Here is a 20,136-nt window from a genome sequence, read left to right on the forward strand (position 1 = left end):
AATTGATCAAAAACGATTTAAGCAATATAACAGAACAAGAATTTAGAATAATAGTCATAAAATTAATCGCTGGGCTTGAAAAAAGTATAGAGGACATCTAAGAATCTGTTGCTACAGAGATCAAGGGACTAAAAAATAGTCATAAGGAGCTAAAAAATGGTATAAATGAGGTGCAAAATAAAATGGAGGCGACCACAGCTAGGATTGAAGAGGCAGAGGAGAGAATAGGTGAATTAGAAGATAAAATTATGGAAAAAGAGGAAGCTGAGAAAAAGAGAGATAAAAAAAAAAATCCAGGAGTATGAGGGGAGAATTAGAGAACTAAGTGATGCAATGTAATGAAACCATATCCGTATCATAGGAATTCCATAAGAGGAAGAGACAGAGAAAGGGGCTGAAGGTGTACTTGAAAAAAATCATAGCTGAGAACTTCCCTGATCTGGGGAAGGAAAAAGGCATTGAAATCCAAGAGGCACAGAGAACTCCCTTCAGACATAACTTGAATCAATCTTCTGCATGACATATCATAGTGAAACTGGCAAAATACAAGGATAAAGAGAAAATTCTGAAAGCAGCTAGGGATAAACACACTCTAACATATAAAGGGAGATTGATAAGACTAGTGACAGACCTATCTACTGAAACTTGGCAGGCCAGAAAGGAATGGCAGGAAATCTTCAATGTGATGAACAGAAAAAATATGCAGCCGAGAATCCTTTATCCAGCAAGTCTGTCATTCAGAATAGAAGGAGAGATAAAGGTCTTCCCAAACAAACAAAAACTGAAGGAATTCATCACCACTAAACCAGCCCTACAAGAGCTCCTAAGGGGGATTCTGTGAGGAAAATGTTGCAAGGACCACAAAATACCAGAGACACCACTACAAGCATGAAACCTACAGACATCACAATGACTCTAAACCCATATCTTTCAATAATAACACTGAATGTAAATGGACTAGATGCTCCAACCAAAAGACACAGGGTATCAGAATGGATAAAAAAACAAGACCCATCTATTTGCTGTCTACAAGAGACTCATTTTAGGCCTGAGGACACCTTCAGATTGAATGTGAGGGAATGGAGAACTATCTATCATGCTACTGGAAGTCAGAAGAAAGCTGGAGTAGCCATACTTCTATCAGACAAACTAGACTTTAAATTAAAGGTTGTAACAACAGATGAAGAAGGGCATTATATAATAATTACAGGGTCTATCCATCAGGAAAAGCTAACAATTATAAATGTCTATGCACCAAATACAGGAGCCCCCAAATACATAAAACAAGTAATCACAAACATAAGCAACCTTATTGATAAGAATGTGGTAATTGCAGGGGACTTTAGTACTCCACTTAAAGCAATGGATAGATCATCTAGACACAGGATCAATAAAGAAACGAGGGCCCTGAATGATACATTGGATCAGATGGACTTGACAGATACGTTTAGAACTCTGCATCCCAAAGCAACAGAATATACTTTCTTCTCGAGTGCACATGGAACATTCTCCAAGATAGATCACATACTGGGTCACAAAACAGCCATTTATAAGTATAAAAGAATTGAGATCATACCATGAATACTTTCAGACCACAATGCTATGAAGCTTGAAATCAACCACAGGAAAAAGTCTGGAAAACCTCCAAAAGCATGCAGGTTAAAGAACACCCTACTAAAGAATGAATGGGTCAACCAGACAATTAGAGAAGAAATTTAAAAAATATATGGAAGCAAATGAAAATGAAAATACAACAATCCAAATGCTTTGGGATGCAGTGAAGGCAGTCCTGAGAGGAAAATACATTGCAGTCCAGGCCTATCTCAAGAAACAAGAAAAATCCCAAATACAAAATCTAACAGCACACCTAAAGGAAATAGAAGCAGAACAGCAAAGATACCCCAAACCCAGCAGAAGAGAAATAATAAAAATCAGAGCAGAAATAAACAATATAGAATCTAAAAACTGTAGAGTAGACCAATGAAACCAAGAGTTTGTTTATTGAAAAAGGAAACAAAATTGATAAACCTCTAGCCAGGCTCCCAAAAAAGAAAAGGGAGATGACCCAAATAGATAAAATCATGAATGAAAATGGAATTATTACAACCAATTCCTCAGAAATACAAGCAATTATCAGGGAATACTATGAAAAATTATATGCCAACAAACTGGACAACATGGAAGAAATGGACAAACTCCTCAGCACCCACACACTTCCAAAACTCAAACAGCAAGAAAAGGAAAACTTGAACAGATTCATAACCAGCGATGAAATTGAATCAGTTATCAAAAATCTCCCCCAAAATAGGAGTCCAGGACCAGATGACTTCCCTGGAGAATTCTACCAGACATTTAAAGCAGAGATAATACCTATCCTTCTCAAACTATTACAAAAAATAGAAAGGGAAGGAAAACTTCCAGACTCATTCTATGAAGCCAGCATTACTTTGATTCCTAAATCAGAGACCCAGCAAAAAAAAAAAAAAAAAAAAAAAAAAAAAAAAAAAAAAAAAGAACTACAGGCCAATATCCCTGATGAATATGGATGCAAAAACTCTCAATAAGATACTAGCAAATCGAATTCAACAGCATATAGAAATAATTGTATACCATGATCAAGTGGGATTCATTCCTGGGCTGCAGGGCTGGTTCAACTTTCGCAAATCAATCAATGTGATAAATCACATTAATAAAAGAAAAGATAAGAACCATATGATCCTGTCAAACGATGCAGAAAAAGCATTGACAAAATCCAGCATCCTTTCTTAATAAATACCCTTGAGAAAGTCGGGATAGAAGGAACATACTTAAACATCATATGAAAAGCCCACAGCTAATATCATCCTCAATGGGGAAAAACTGAGAGCTTTCCCCCTAAGACCAGGAACATGACAGGGATGTCCACTCTCACTGCTATTGTTTAACATAGTGTTCGAAGTGCTAGCATCAGCAATCAGACAACAAAAGGAAATCAAAGGCATCAAAATTGGCAAAGATGAAGTCAAGCTTTCACTTTTTGCAGATGACGTGATACTACACATGGAAAACCCGATAGACTCCACCAAAAGTCTGCTAGAACTGCTACATGAATTCAGCAAAGTCACAGGATACAAAATCAATGTACAGAAATCAGCTGCATTCTTATACACTAACAATGAAACAACAGAAAGACAAATAAAGAAACTGATCCCATTCACAATTGCACCAAGAATCATAAAATACCTAGTAATAAACCTAACCAAAGATGTAAAAGATTTGTATGCTGAAAACTATAGAAAGCTCATGAAGGAAATAGAAGAAGATACAAAGAAATGGAAAAACATTCCATGTTCATGGATTGGAAGAATAAATATTGTTAAAATGTCAATACTACCCAAAGCAGTCTACACATTCAATGCAATCCTAATCAAAATTGCACCAGCATTCTTCTCGAAGCTAGACAAGCAATCCTAAAATTCATATGGAACCACAAAAGGCCCTGAATAGCCAAAGTATTTTTGAAGAAGAAGACCAAAGCAGGAGGCATCACAATCCCAGACATTAGCCTCTACTACAAAGCTGTCATCATCAAGACAGCACGGTATTGGCACAAAAACAGACACATAGACCAATGGAATAGAATAGAAACCCCAGAACTAGACCCACAAACGTATGGCCAACTAATCTTTGACAAAGCAGGAAAGAATATCCAATGGAAAAAAGACAGTCTTTTTAACAAATGGTGCTGGGAGAACTGGACAGCAACATGCAGAAGGATGAAACTAGACCACTTTCTTACACCATTCACAAAAATAAACTCAAAATGGATAAAGGACCTGAATGTGAGACAGGAAACTATCAAAACCCTAGAGGAGAAAGCAGGAAATAACCTCTCTGACCTCAGCCGAGCAACTTCTTACTTGACACATCTCCAAAGGCAAGGGAATTAAAAGCAAACATGAACTATTGGGACCTCATGAAGATAAAAAGCTTCTGCACTGCAAAGGAAACAATCAACAAAACTAAAAGGCAACCAACAGAATGAGAAAAGATATTTGCAAATAACATATCGGACAAAGGGCTAGTATCCAAAATCTATAAAGAGCTCACCAAACTCCACACCCAAAAAACAAATAATCCAGTGAAGAAATGGGCAGAAAACATGAATAGACACTTCTCTAAAGAAGATACCCACGTGGCCAACAGGCACATGAAAAGATGCTCAACGTCGCTCCTCATCAGGGAAATACAAATCAAAACCACACTCAGATATCACCTCATGCCAGTCAGAGTGGCGAAAATGAACAAATCAGGAGACTATAGAGGCTGGCAAGGATGTGGAGAAACGGGAACCCTCTTGTACTGTTGGTAGGAATGCAAACTGGTGCAGCTGCTCTGGAAAACAGCATGGAGGTTCCTCAAAAAATTAAAAATAGATCTACCCTATGACCCAGCAATAGCACTGCTAGGAATTTACCCAAGGGATACAGGAGTGTTGATGCATAGGGGCACTTGTACCCCAATGTTTATAGCAGCATTTTCAACAATAGTCAAATTATGGAAAGAGCCTAAATGTCCATTAACTGATGAATGGATAAAGAAATTGTGGTTTATATACACAATGGAATACTACGTGGCAACGAGAAAGAATGAAATACAGCCTTTTGTAGCAATGTGGATGGAACTGGAGAGTGTGATGCTAAGTGAAATAAGTCATACAGAGAAAGACAGATACCATGTTTTCACTCTTATGTGGATCCTGCGAAACTTAATAGAAGACCATAGGGGAGGGGAAGGAAAAAAAAAAAAGAGGTTAGAGAGGGAGGGAGCCAAACCAAGAGAGACTCTTAAAAACTGACAATAAACTGAGGGTTGATGGGGGGTGGGAAGGAGGGGAGGGTGGGTGATGGGTATTGAGGAGGGCACCTGTTGGGATGAGCACTGGGTGTTGTATGGAAACCAATTTGATAATAGATTTCATATTTAAAAAAAAAAAAGTCAATGTTAACATGCCATTCACATTCATATACTCAAAAAGCAAAGCCATATAAAGCAACTTGATAGGTTCAGAAAAAGCATTTAATAAAATCCAAAGCCCATTCCTGATTTTTAAAAAATCTCAGCAAACTAGGAATAGAAGAGGCCTTCACTGGGGCACACAGGTGGCTCAGTGAGTTAAGCGTCCAACTTCGACTCAGGTCATGATTTCACAGTTCATGGGTTCAAGCCCCACGTTGGGCTTTGTGCTGACAGCTCAGAGCCTGCAGCCTGCTTCGAATTCTGTGTCTCCCTCTCATTCTCTGCCGCTCCCCACTTGCTGTCTCTCTCACTCAAAAATGAATAAATGTTCAAAAAAAAATTAAAAATTATTTAAAAAAAAGAGGCCTTCATCAACTTGATAAAGGACATCTACAAAAAAAAAAAAAAAACCCACAGCTAATATCATACTTTATTATTAAAGGCTGAATGCTATCCTTTTAGATCAGGAACAAAACAGTGATGTCCTTTCTCACCAGCACTATTCAACATTGTACTGGAGGTTCTAGCCAGTGCAATCAGGCAAGAAAAATAAAATTCATCTACTGGAAAGAAGTAAAATAGTCAATATTCATAGGTGTAATAATCTTCTAAAAATATGATGGAATCTATAAAAAGAAAGCTACTAGAACTAGTAAATGAATTTATCAAGGTTATGGGATACAATATCACTATACAAAAATCAACTATATAGGAGTATTTTGAACTAAGCTTTTGAATGAAAAACTGAAAATTGAATTTTAAAACTGGTATCATTACATCAAAAATAAGACCAGCTTAGTGATAAATGTGACAGATGTAAAACATTTGTACCCTGAAAACCACAAAATATTGCTGAAATTAAAGAAGACATAAGTAATGGACAGATATATTTTGCTCATGGATCAGGGGGCAAAATTATTAAGGTATCACTTCTCTACCAATTTATCTATAGATTTAATACAACTGCAATCAAAATCCCATGAAGATTTTGTGTAGAAATTCACAGACTTTTGCTTCTTCAAAAGATGTTGCTATGAAAATGAAAAGACCCGTCACAAAGTAGGGGGATGGGAGGGGAAATGTTTGCAAACCATATATCTGAAAAAGAACTTGTATCAAGAATATAGAGAGAACTCTCAAAACTCAACCATTAGAAATTAAACAACTCATTTTAAAAAGAGCAAAAGAATTTAGCAGAAACTTTACCAGAAAAAAAAAAAAGTATGTAGATGAATAAAAAGAACAAAGATAGATGTTCAATGTCATAGATCATCAGGGAAATGCAAATTAAAATCCCAATGAGATAAGAATATAAACCAATTAGAATGGCTAAAATTAAAAAGGCTGCCATACTAAGTGCTGGGTAGGATGTGCAGAGAATGGAAATCATACACAGCTGGTGGAAACAAATTGGTACAACCACTTCAGAAAAGTTTGGCAGTTTCTTAAAAAGGTAACCATTCACCTCATCATTCAAGTCCTAGGTGTTTACCCAAGAAGAAAGGATATATATGTCTATACAAAATGCTTATACATGAATGTTCATAGCAGCTTTATTTGAAATAGTCAAAAACTAGAAATGACCCAAATGTCCATCCACAGTTGAGTAGATAAGACTTTTTTGTTAGAGCCATATAATAGAATATACTCAGCAATAAAAGGAATGAACTATCAATACATGTAACATGAACAAATCTCAAAACAATTATGCTGAGTAAAAGAAGTTAGATCCCTCTCTGCACAAGGAGCAGGTCTCCTGCCACAGCCCCTTACTCTCTGAAAATGTACATGCATACCAAATTTGTCTTGACCCCTTCACTAGTCAGGAGCACGTCTCAGCTGCTAAGTTGACCACTTTTTGCAGCAGTGCTAAAACAACCAGAGAAACTGCCAATGAGACCCTCAGGAACTGGGCAGCCTCACTTATCCCTAGTCATAAATTCTAAATGAGTGCCATTTCAAGGGACATTGACACAGCGGCTAAATTCAGTGGGGTTGCGGCTGCCACAGCCAGATGGCTGGCTCTGGGGCTGGGATTTGGACTGTGTTTGGGAGCCTTATCACTGGTTATGTCAGGAACTTTTCTTTGAAGCAACAGCTCTTCTCGTATGTCATTCTGGGCTTTGCCCTCTCAGAGGCCATGGGGCTCTTTTGCCTGATGGTAGCCTTTTTCATCGTCTTCACCATGTTAAGGAGTCCTCTCCACCACCCAGTTCTTTCTCCCATGTCTCATCTGCTCTGTATATTCCTTTTCCTGTATATCACCAGGCAGGCTGGGGAAAGTGGTTGGCTCAGGGTTTGACAGAGGGAAGACAAATACCGTATTAATAACACGTTAAGAAAAAAAGTCAGATCAGAAAAAGAAGTACATACTATATAATTCCATTTATATCAAACTCTAGAAATACAAACGAACATATAGTGACAGAACACACATCAGTGGTTTGGGGAGAGGGGCAGGAAGGAGTGCGAAGGAGCATGAGGGAATTTTGGGAGGTGATGGGTATGTTCCTATCTCAACTGTGGTGATGGTTTTTATGGGTGTATTCAAATGTCAAAACTTATCAAATTGTACACTTTAAATTTTAGTCTTCAGTTTATTATATGTCAATTATACTTCAATAAAGCTGTTTTTTTAAAAACACAAATTGCTGGGTTCTATCACCAGAGCTTCTGGCTATAAAAATATTTACCCATTTCATTAGATCAAAATCAATCATTTCAATAGTTTCCTACTGAAGTCTAAAAATCTATTCACTTAATGGCAAGTGTGACAACTCTGGAATGTAAAGTTAACTATTTTTCTAAAGTACCTCAATCATTCTACAAGTAATTTATGCTACAATGTATTCCTACTGGTTAGTATAGGGAAACATGAGGAACAGGAAAAAAATGAAGGATCTATGAAGGTTAGCTTTCTACTGGCTAAACAGAAACGATATTATGATGACACAGAGAATGGGGAGGCAAAAACAAACAAACAAACCCAAAAGACAAAAAACAAAACCAGAAGAACCAAAGCCGAGTGGTGACACCAGTAAAATGGAATGAGAGCTCTGATTATTAGAAAACAATAATCTTAATTTGATTAGGCACAGCACAGCATTCAAGTAATGGGTAACAGAGAAAGGCTGGTACTCAAAAGTGGAAGTAAACCTGCAGAACAGGATATAGCTGAATTCTCCTGCCATGCTTTAACTATTTCAAACAAACTGGGAAGTGTAATTGAAAAAAAATTTAGGAGCTCTATCTTATTAACAAGTACTAACTTCTATTGGCACAATAATAAATACCACAATTCAGCCAAGTTGTAGATGGCATATAAATATTATATCTTGGATACGTGGAAAGATATTAAATTCTTAATGATAATTTAGTTACTAATATGAGTTAACATATTTTGTTATAGATATTTATCCATAGTTAGAGACTTTTTTTGTCTTCCTAAACTGTTTTTAGAAGACTAATATTGGGAAGTTAGTAATTAAGTTTTTCCCCAAGTTCTGTTAAAAGGAGAAAGTTAGTAAAATTCAGTTGTATACAAACAAATGAATTGTTATGAACAAATGAAAACAAAAGGACAGATTTTAATGGAATTTCTTTTAAATGAACTGAAATATTTCATAGTGTACGTTCAAGATATTACCTAGTAACTTCAAAAAAGAATAACATCCAATATATTTTATTAATAAATTAAAATCCAAAGAATAGTATCATATACTTTCAAAAAGGAGATGAAGCAATAAGTAATTTGAGATTAAAAAAGAAAAGGTTAAAAAAAAAGGTAGTAAATAAGGGAGAATCTAACAATAACTATGTAGATTACTAAGCTAAAATTTTTTCATCAGAACATTTCATGAAATCAATACACTACCACGAAGGATATGAAATCACTTAATTATCTGTTATTACACTGGACTGTCCACTTGCTCATAGTAAACAGAAGAAGGTTTTCATTTGAATTTTTAAAAATAAGTTAGGAAGTAAAAGACATCTCATAATGCACAAGTTTCATTTATTATGTGTTTTTTCAAGCATTCCAACCTTACTCAGAAATAACACAAGATATCCAAGTGCTTTAAAATCCAAGGCCTTTAATTCACTTTTCAGTAATGGCCATAAATGCCTTCATAAAACCTCTTTTCCACTGAAAACAGAAGGCACTAGGCATTACATAACACCCTGAAAGCAGTGATTCCTTCTGATGCTGGTGGAGATAAACATTAAACGGTAGGTTTTAGATCTTAACAATGTCTCCTCAAAAAAAAAAAAAAAAAAAAAAAAAAAAAAAAAGGCAACACTGAAAATCACACAAAAAATTGTTACTAGTCAGTCTTTCTCAGGTTCCCAATCCAATTTTAAGTTATTTTTACAAATACATAATTTGAAATTAATAGATAAACCAGGTAAGTATGATAATGGTTTTCAACATGTGTTAGGTTTTAGTTAAATATGAAGATACTGTTATTGTGCTACTTGGCATCCTCTGTTACTCATTAGCTGTGCAAAATAAACTTGAAATGATACATCCTGTAGTGGTATAATTTAAAAGATCCTTGATATGACACTAAGGACTTCCAAATTCTGGTCACAAACTGTATACAAATTGTAAGATTATTAAAATACCCCTTTTTGAAAAATAATAAGATGACCATTTATACCTAAATAAGGTTTCCCAGAAAGATACGAAATACTTTAGCATATAAAAGTAGTTGCCCCTTTTCCATAAAGACAATGTTGTTTCACAAAATAACTCATATGGATCCAAGGCAAATGATTTCTTTCAAATGCCATATTCTCTCTATGACTTTGAGGTATGCTTCAAGAGACTGTATCCATGAGAAAAGGGCACATTTGGGTATAAGACCACAGTTACAAACACAAGGAGGCTTTCTGGGTCAGAAGTGCCCTTAAGAGTTGCATTAACAGAAAACGAGATAGCTTCTGAAGTCATTTCTATCACAAACACATAACAACTAAATTTGGTTACTTAGAGGGTAATTCAAGACACAGCTATTTACATATGTGCTATGTCATGTGTGGCTATTTTAAATAGTGGCTTCTGGAGGACACTCCTACTCAAACACAAACCAAACAACTGTACTCTACCAAACCACAATCTTCTATTTTTGGCAAGGTAGCACAGTTTAAACAAAACAAAACAAAAACAAACAAAACAACAACAACAACAACAACAACAAACTAGCTCTAACAGCGATTTAGGCAAAATTCCCCATGTCTAACAACAGTAGAGAAAGTGTTCAGAGAAATATGAATTTGGGGGGAAAAAAGTTCCATACTAAACAAATAATGCTGAAAATTAATCTTATAATCACCCAAATGACTATAACATAAAAGGTTTATGAATGCCTTTGAAATAATAGTTCAGTTTTAAAAATAGCTGATTATGAGTTTTACAATTAGAGTGTCTCTGAAAAACATACAAGCTAATTAACTTAAACAGGTCCAACCAGTAAATGATAAGAGGAAATAAACCCTTCCATAATTAATGCCAGATGCTTTCTTGCCTTTGGAGAAAGTGGTAAGATTAAATCTGAAATGGTACAGAATATACTGAAATGAAACTTACATGACCACTGAAAAAAATCACCCACCAGGGCACTAACAATAAACATGATGGGAGGCAAGAAATGTATCTTTAAGCAATGATTACTCAGAAGAATGCCTTATAAAATTATGTATCATAATTAAGAAAAAGCTTCAAGAGTAGCAGCTGGGCTTTGTGAAACATGTAGGACAACAGAAGGCACTACAAAAGCATTAATCACTTCTAACTACAGTTGGACAGTTCAGTATTTTCCTTCTTAAGAAGAGAGCCAGTGTGAATGTTATTTTTATATATCCCCCTGAGTTTTAACATGATTGGGCAAAGCAGCACCAATTTAAAAAAATATCTGCAATGCCAGCACTGCAGTTTGGAATCACTTATACTGATGGCCCCACAGGTCTCTCATAAGAGCACTTTAGAACATGATTAAAAATATAGAAATGCCTCTCGGTGTTTCAATATTAAAGTGGAACCACCACAGATGTCCATTTTTAAAAATAATGCACTAAAAAGGTCTGTTTAGTCAGTATAGTCTTTCCACCCTGTAGCTAGCATTCACGGCTATTTTCCACGCTGAGACATCTCCTTTGCGCGTCGGGTTGAAATGTCAGTATGCTTCATGGTGCACAATCCTTTTCGGCTGGAAAATCCTGGCAAATATCATGTCATGCCCGTTTTGAGCAGTATGCCTTGTAGGTCCTCTGGCAACGCTAAGATAATTGCATCTATGTGTGTCCGTAACTTTTCCATAGTGTCAGGTTTCACAGGTAAATGTTCTCGATCAGCCTGCAACTACATAAGGAACATTTGGAAGCATTTAAATTATCCTGAGTCTGTACTAGGACATTATATTCTCTAAATGAACAGTTTTATTATCTAATGATTGGAAGATTCAAACTTATACCAGAATTTATAGAAACTGTAAAAAAGCAAAGAATATGCCATTTAAACAATATATTGCTGGCTCAATAAAAGACTTCTATGTAAATTAATAGATAATACCTATAAGTACAATGTGGTATTAAATATAAATGACAATTTTTTTTTCTTAAGTTTACTTATTTATTGAGAGAGAGAGAGAGAGAGAGAAAGAGAGAGAGAGAGAGAGAGAGAGAGAATCCCGAGCAGGCTCCATGCTGTCAGCACAGAATCCGATGTGGGGCTTGATCTCAGAAATTGTGAGATCATGACCTGAGCGGAAATCAAGAGTTGGATGGATGCTTAACCAACTGAGCCACCCAGGCGCCCTGATGATGTTTTTTGTAGAGCTCAGTAGACCCCTTATAAATATTTTTTAAAATAATATGGCACCATTATGATCTGTTTGAGTGGCCAAGTATTTTCACTCAAATCTACCATCAATTGACCAATCTTAAGTCCTCTCATTTAAAAAGCTACTTCGGCAACGTATCATGAACTATCACCTCAGCAGTGAGAAAAATATCGTCATGGATCTTTGCTGTTTTGGCTACGTACCAGCTTGTTTTTTAGCTTCAATACAAGGTCAACTGTTTCTACCTCTGTGTGTTTCTGGGTCCAGAGAAGTAAGTCCTAGAAGAATAAACAAATCCCAAATCAGCAAATAACCAAATGACTTCTCAAACTGCTCTATTTTAACAGGCAAGGCTACTGACAAGGAAGGATAGGAAGGAAAAGGAGAACAGAGTATATAAATCAGATACAGCATTACAGTACAAGAATAATTCTGTAGATAATATTCTAACAACATTAATTAGATCATTTTTGGCATTAGCTAGAACAACTGTCTACTACTTGGAAATAAAACAAAATATAAAACTCGTGTCTGAGATAGCCCTTTTAGATCAATAAAGAAAAAACTGCAATTCAAAGTAAAATACTAATGCCCATCCCTACTAAGTAGTACGTATTTCAATTTATAAGGAACAAATTAAGATACTTGTGAACATGAATATATTACTGGATATAAGCTTTATATCTACAAATAAGTTCCTCCTGGGCTGCTCTGTAGTTGTCTTCATTGTATTCCTTCTCTCAACCACAGTCACTGGGAGTTCACTCCAAGACTAGCCCACCTCAAGCTAAATAAAAATTAGGCTATCCTTTATATTTTCACAAGTAGCTTAATTTAAAATAGTCTGGTAACAAATTATAGATTATAAACAGTCAAAATACAGGAAAAAATTGTTAATAATAAAAATAAAAAATTGTTAATAAAGGTGCTCAGATCTGAATCTTGATTCTATCCAGTGGCATGCTGGTAAATATTTAACCACCAGTTCTCCAGGAAAAGTCTCTGGTTTGTAGCATTTGCCAGTGTGGTGTAATACTCCCACTATAGCCAGTTTCAATCTACCAACCTGAGATCACTGAATGCAAAGCTGGGAAGAGATGTACACAGTCAGCTCCTGTGGGTCAGTGCAAGTGGACTCTAGCTCACTGCTGACTCCACCACTTAGCAGTGATATGATCTGAAGCAAGTCACTTAACTTATAATCTTTGGGGATCTCATAATGAAGATCATAACACACCCACTTCAATTAATTATTGTGTGGACTAAAAGACATTATCCATATAAAACACCTATACAGTCCTTGGCACATAGCACATGATCCAGAAAAGTTAGTTATTATTATTTACAAAGTAGTGGATATGGGTATAATCTCCCAGCTTCTAAGGATAATGTTATCTTTATTTTCAATAATTGTTAATCATCACACAAACATACTGTCTTCTAACCTCTTCACAAAGAACTTCTAAATGGAGTGCCTCCAATTTCTGGGTCATTTCCTTCCGCCGGGTCTTGAACCAACCATCAAAATTCGGAGATTTTAGAAAATGCCTATAAAAACAAATTTTAAAAATGCAAAGTTTGATTATGACTTACCTGTTCTCCTCAATACCTTTCCTAAACTACAGCTTGGATAACTGAAACAATGGAATTTTTTTTTAAAATATAAGTTTAAAGCCAGTTTTTTGTTTTTATTTTTTTAATGCTTATTTATTTTGAGAGAGAGAGAGAGAGAGAGAAAGTGCATGCAGCAGAGAAGGGGCAGACAGCAAGGGATAGAGACAATCCCAAGTAGGCTCTGTGCTGACAGCAGAGCTCAATCCCATGAACCATGAGATCATGACCTGAGCTTAAAACAAGAGTCAGATGCTTAACCGACTGAGCCACCTCAGGTGCTCCTTTGTTTTGTTTTTATTTTAATTTTATTTATTTATTTTTTAACATTTATTTATTTTTGAGAGACAGAGAGAGACAGAGTATGAGCAGGGGAGGGGCAGAGAGACAGGGAGACACAGAATCCGAAGCAGGCTCCAGGCTCCGAGCTGTTAGCACAGAGCCCGATGCAGGGCTCGGACTCACAAACCACGAGATCATGACCTGAGCTGAAGTCGGACACTCAACCGACTGAGCCACCCAGGCGCCCCTGTTTTGTTTTTAAATAAGGCTCTACAGATGGGTGAAAAAGAAGAAAAAAAAATGACCAACCGGTAAAGTCCAATCCAATCGCCTTTTATTCTAGAGGTCAGCTGAGGTCCTGTTTTCTCAAGTGTTTTCATAAATTCTTCTGGAAGGAATTGTCTTAATTGGGGTGGACTCTAGAAATTAGGACATACTGATTTAAAAATCAGAAATAGATATATTCACAAAAGTTAATTACAGTTAGAGAACTCAAATAGGAATTTTTTTTTCTTTTCTTTTTTTTTTTTTTAATTTTTTTTTCAACGTTTATTTATTTTTGGGACAGAGAGAGACAGAGCATGAACGGGGGAGGGGCAGAGAGAGAGGGAGACACAGAATCGGAAACAGGCTCCAGGCTCTGAGCCATCAGCCCAGAGCCCGACGCGGGGCTCGAACTCACGGACCTCGAGATCGTGACCTGGCTGAAGTCGGACGCTTAACCGACTGCGCCACCCAGGCGCCCCCTCAAATAGGAATTTAACTGAGTAAGTTATACCTTCCATGGAGAGATGCTTTTCTGCAAAGGCATCAAGCTTGCCACATATCTTTCCTAAAACCAATAAAAAAATTCATCAAAGTTAGGCATTCTTACCTAGAGAGTCTTCAAAACCATTTAAACAGACCAACCTGAAAGAAATGGGTTTCTAAGTTTTCCATCATGTGCTCTTTCAATGGACAGCAGCAGTGCCATCACAGCCCATGACAGACATAACAAAACTTAGATTGAATTGAGAAGTCAGACTTTCAGTAAGAATTTAACTAAATCTTAGATAATCCAAGGGTCTGCATAATCATTAGCCTTAATGGGGGAGTATGTGCCAGAAAATGTACTCAACATTTTACATGCATGATCTCTTTTAATCCTTGCAAACATCCCATGTGGCAGTAATTACTGGAAAACAGGCTTTGAAAGGCTGAATAACCTGCTCATGGTCACAGAGCCTGAACCTGAATTCGGGTGTATTGACTTTAGCCCATGCCTTTAAGGACTGCAGTAAAGTTCATTTACTTAGACAGATTTAAATGGAACAAAATTAATTAACACGCATAGAACAAGAAAGACTATTTCATCTCAAAATGTAATAGCAAAGATCTCCATGTTGCTCCCATATAATATTCACAGATAGATTATGTTAGTAACTACATGGAATCTCTCTCTGATGCAGTATCCAGACTAGGACCACATTATGGTACTGTCGGATACTGTGAATCATCTTTTAGTATTTTAATATGTTATTCCACTAAATTTCATAGAATACCCATATCATCTAGCCATTTATTCCATATTGAGTGCTATCAGATGCCAGACTGAGGAAAAGATAATGAACAAGACAGACAAGGCCCCTGTCATCATGGAGCTACCAGTCTCATGGATATCATACCAAACTGTGCTCAAGAAAATAATATCAGAGAAAGAAGCTCCAGGTTAACTTTCTTTTAAGGTGCAAATGCAATAATCATATAACATTTCACAATTATCTCATTTAAGATTCACAACAACCCTGAAAGATATTTAGGAAAAGTGGAATTAGTCACTTTTACAGTAAAAGAAAATGAGTGTCAGTGAAAGGAAGTGACTTGCCAAAGTCACAAAGTTAATATTAGAACAGAGTCCAGGTCTCCTGCAAATCACTCTATTTTTAATCACCAAACACATGAGCAAGCCAAACAACTTAAGGTTTTTGTGAATGGGAAAAACATGCATATAGCCTTCAACAAATCATTAAACAAATATATATGTTAACTTACTAATGGAATGATGAAACTTTGTGTCAGTTCCAAAAAATAGCGACGGAGAATAACACTTTGAGCCTCAGAAGGACGTTTCTGTTGTACGCCCTTAAAAGAAAAAGCAATGAGAACATACATTCTAGTATAAGGGAATATAAAGCAGTGGATAATTATAGTAGCTCGACTGATACGTAAATATGTATTTTACTTGATTAAAAAAAAACAAAACCAGAACTTCACCTTGAAGTAATTTAACCTAAAGTTCATTGTGCAATATCCTGTGGAAAAAAATCCTTAGAGTAAAATATCACATGTTCATCCTGTACTTAAAAGTATCAGTTTACAATGAACGGTCTTTACTTCATACTTGCTGTATTAGTATTATTTACATTTCCCCAAAAAATGGTAACTATCTCCTGTTAGGTGCTAAACTACCTCATGGAAGAAGAGTACATTACTTTTTCACTGTAACTCCCAAGTTTCTAGAAAGACTGGCACTATTTGGTAACTGCAGCCCCACATTTCAAGCCCATAACTTTTGCTTGCTTTAGTCTCCTGATTTTTATGAAGCTTTGGTTCAAAAGAAAGACCTCATTTCATATCATTATACCTAATGCACATGCTGCCTAACTGGATATTGCATACCTGAACAAGGAAATTTAAATTAATAATATGAGCAAGTAATTACCTTCTGTAATTGTTTTATGATCTCTTCATCTCTATTTAGATATGGCTTATAAGAAGTATAAACTCCTAAGAAGTAAATGAAAGAAAATAAGGTGAACAGTAAGACCCAGGTACTCATTTAAGTATATATTTAAAAATAATTTAAAAAAATAAAAATTAATACCAGGTTTAGAATCCAGAGTCTTTAGGTTCTTCAATTTTTTCACTTTAACCTGCTTAGGAATTTCACCTGAAGGAAACATCATAAAGATTCTTACACTATTCAAGTTTTACACATTATAAAACTGGAATTTTATCAGATTAAGAATTGTCTGTTTATTACTTAGGGATCTTGTAGCTAAAGCATTCTTTAGAGTTTTATTTTATTATTTATTTATTTTTAAGAGAGTTAGCAAGCAGAGGAGAGGGGCAGAGGGAAAGAAAGAGAGAACCTTAAGCAGGCTCCAAGCTCAGCACAGAGCCCAACACAGGGCTTGATCTCATGACCCCAGAATCATGACCTGAGTCGAAATCAAGAGTCAGATGCTCACTCAACTGACTGAGCTACCCAGGCGCCCCATGAAGTATTCTTAACATCAAATAGTATTGAAGAGTTTATTCCTGGTACTTTAAAACTGGATAAAGGGAATGTGGGATTATTATAGTATTACAGAAACAATGTGTGTAAATTATATAAAATGGGTATTTGATCTTTCATTAATATCTACCATTACTCAAAATTTTTCCTTTTGTCACTCAACTTATAATTTAAAATCTTTGTGCCAAATACATGAAATTGAAAATCTATGTGGCAAATATTAACAAAATACCCCTTGAAGAGTAAATGGAATTATAAGGAACTCCTAAGTTAGTATGCAGATATAGTATTCAAAAGTGTTTTTCAGACACCTCCCCAAATTGTTTTTGCACTGTAGAAACTTACACTGCCACCAGGTGGTGACAGTGTATGCCACAACCACAGGTCTGAGGCACAGATGGACAGGACTCCTGAGCAGGACTGCTGTGACAACTTGCACAGCATATGCTGTGGTTCTGGTTTTGGGGTCAAGGGAAGCTGCAATCTAAATAACCCTCTCATCAGCAGAAAAATGCCTCAAGTTAAGCACTTAGAAGCGTCAACAGCACACTAGACTTATCAGACTTTTTCTTTTCCTTTCTCTGTCCTCCTCTCTGCCTAAGAGTAAGAAGACCTAAAAACTGAAAGACAACCTAGAGATTATCTAATTCAAGGCTCTAAATTGACACAATATTTTTGTTTACATTGTTATGTACATCAAACTGCTATCTAAAGTTATCTCTGGGGTTGAAATTACAGGAACACAGAGCATTTTCGCTTGTAATGTTTTATCATTAAAGAATTTTTAGACCACGTACTGTGGTAAAACAGGTATTCTATAAACTCTCTACTTTGAAATAATTTCAATTTTACAGAAAAGCTGCAGTATGATAAAGGTGATACTCTAATTTTATCAATTGTCCCAATAATAACTTTAAACAGACCCTTGTTATAGAAGTCAATATCATGGATACACAGGCTAATTTTTTTTCATTGATTCAGTAAATGTCAGTAAACCAAGATACTGGAAATAAAAAATAAAACAACTAGTTCCTGGCATCAAATATTCACAATCTAATGGCAAAGTAAGACAAATTGACATACGTGACAATACGAAAGGATATACACTTGGATGAAATTATGAACAAGATACGATGGAAACACAAAAGAGTGTTTTGGCCAAACAGGAGCGAAAAAATTATCGAGGTTTCCTAAAGGAAGTGATATGTAAGCAGTCTTATAAGAGAAATAAAAAGTTATCCAAGGGAAAAAGACCTTTTTAGGTAGAGTTAAGTCCAGAAGCATAAAGAGCATGTTGCCTAAAGAGTTATACATATGGTAAGGATACTAATAGCCACCATTTACTCAATCTTATCTGTGCCAGTCCTGGGCTCTGAATACTGTACGAATGATCGCATTTAACCTTCACAAAGAAGTGTATTTTACCATGCCCATTTCACAGATGAAAAAACTAAGGCATGGATAAAACAAACTTGGTAGGCCACCAACACTGGCTCTTTATTGCCATTATCCACCCTCATTGGTCAATGTCCCATTTAGACAGGTTGTTAGCTCTAGAGGAACGACTTGTCCAAGGACACACAGATAACATGCTTGAACCACGATATGAAATAAAGCAGTCTAACCCCCTGAGCCATCACTCTTATCCACTACACTACAAAGGTAGGAATGGAGAGTATGCTAAGAAGGGCAAGAGATAAAGCTAGAGAGGTATTCAAAGGTCAGATCAAGAGGAACTATAAAGATGTCTGACATCTAAGGTGACTGAGAGATTGAAAGCATGGGCACGGGGGATGGTGGTTAGGGACAATGAGCTAACAGGATCAAATCTGCACTTAACATACTCCCTGACACCAGGTGGTGATAATGTAAGCCACACTGCAGATCTGAGCCACAGATGGACAGAACTCCTGAGTAGGGCTGCTGTGTTGCACAAAGGAGTTTGAGGTGGAAGAGAAAAGCCTATAGGATAAAATAGAAGCATTGTGGAGTACTGCTCCTGGGTAGAAACAGAACCTGAAGCAAGACACGTGCAGCAAGGAAAGAGAAGAGAGGGAGCTACTGGAGCTCCGTGGAGGAGGTAAAACAAGAGGCTATGGGGACAGCCTGAGAGAACAGCACTGTCCAGAAATGCTCAGGTTTCCAGAATATTTTTGATTCATTAGCCCATAGTTTTTACTTTGTCAACATATTTTATCTATTCCCATGTACTAATTCTTATGAGAATGTCTCTCATCTTGAATCTTGTGGTTGTGCTTTCCAGAGTTCAGAGTAGCTTCTCATCACAAGATCTGTAAAACTTTTTTCCCCTTAATAAGTGCAGAATACTACTTAACTATACAGATAACTACTTTCAAGTCATTCATCTGCCTCTGACCCCAAGAATCCAAAGAATAGCATGTATAAAACCACAATGGTTTGACTAAGTCTAAGTATTTCTGTACTTATTTTCTGTTTCTTTCTGCTCTAATTCACAAAGTACTTGCAATTCCTCTATCCACCAACACTATTTATTAACATATTATTTCCTGAAACTCACTGTGCAAAAAGAACTGAGTATCAGAGCGGGAGAAAAGTTCAGCAGCAGGTTTTGTACATTCTTTATATTCAGTACGTTCTGGCTAATAATGAAGATAGGTAGCATCCTTATCCATTTTTTTAAAAAGGTAAAAGACAAAAATAAACCCATGCAGCAATCTTCACTCACACGATTCCCCTCTGATTCATTGGACCTCAACAGGTGTAAGATGCATACTGATCTCTAACCCTAGCCACCATAATTCTTACACTGTAGTATGTAATAGATGAAAAGAACATTCATCATGAAGATACATTGCCTTTACCAAAAAAAAAAAAAATTTTTTTTAATGGATATTTGTCAGATGGCTTTGGGAAAAAAGTGTCTGAAAATGAATTAAAGTCCTATAATTACAGACATTTATTTATTTATTTATTTATTTATTTATTTATTTATTTAATTTTTTTTTCAACGTTTATTTATTTTTGGGACAGAGAGAGACAGAGCATGAACGGGGGAGGGGCAGAAAGAGAGGGAGACACAGAATCGGAAACAGGCTCCAGGCTCTGAGCCATCAGCCCAGAGCCCGACGCGGGGCTCGAACTCCC

At 36.2% G+C, this 20,136-nt stretch overlaps 1 protein-coding gene and 1 pseudogene across 3 annotated transcripts in view; one reads left to right on the forward strand and one right to left on the reverse strand.

Annotated features, from left to right (window-relative positions):
* The first annotated feature begins 6,756 nt into the window (after positions 1-6,756).
* On the forward strand, positions 6,757-7,300 carry LOC125153076 (ATP synthase F(0) complex subunit C2, mitochondrial-like; annotated as a pseudogene).
* A 1,772-nt stretch (positions 7,301-9,072) lies between these two features.
* Positions 9,073-20,136, reverse strand: part of DENND6A (DENN domain containing 6A) — a 68,809-nt gene continuing 57,745 nt past the window's right edge. For all 3 annotated transcript variants that reach the window (XM_047828590.1, XM_047828584.1, XM_047828600.1), the window contains 8 exons: positions 16,597-16,662; positions 16,435-16,499; positions 15,765-15,854; positions 14,512-14,565; positions 14,043-14,152; positions 13,286-13,388; positions 12,044-12,118; positions 9,073-11,359 (listed from right to left, as the gene is read on the reverse strand). In XM_047828590.1, the coding sequence (XP_047684546.1) occupies positions 11,228-11,359; positions 12,044-12,118; positions 13,286-13,388; positions 14,043-14,152; positions 14,512-14,565; positions 15,765-15,854; positions 16,435-16,499; positions 16,597-16,662 (695 nt within the window). In that variant the 3' untranslated portion in view covers positions 9,073-11,227. The remainder of the gene's footprint in view (positions 11,360-12,043; positions 12,119-13,285; positions 13,389-14,042; positions 14,153-14,511; positions 14,566-15,764; positions 15,855-16,434; positions 16,500-16,596; positions 16,663-20,136) is intronic.

The sequence above is a fragment of the Prionailurus viverrinus genome, chromosome A2 (genome assembly GCF_022837055.1).
Source record: "Prionailurus viverrinus isolate Anna chromosome A2, UM_Priviv_1.0, whole genome shotgun sequence".
In the NCBI taxonomy this organism is placed as follows: Eukaryota; Metazoa; Chordata; class Mammalia; order Carnivora; family Felidae; genus Prionailurus; species Prionailurus viverrinus.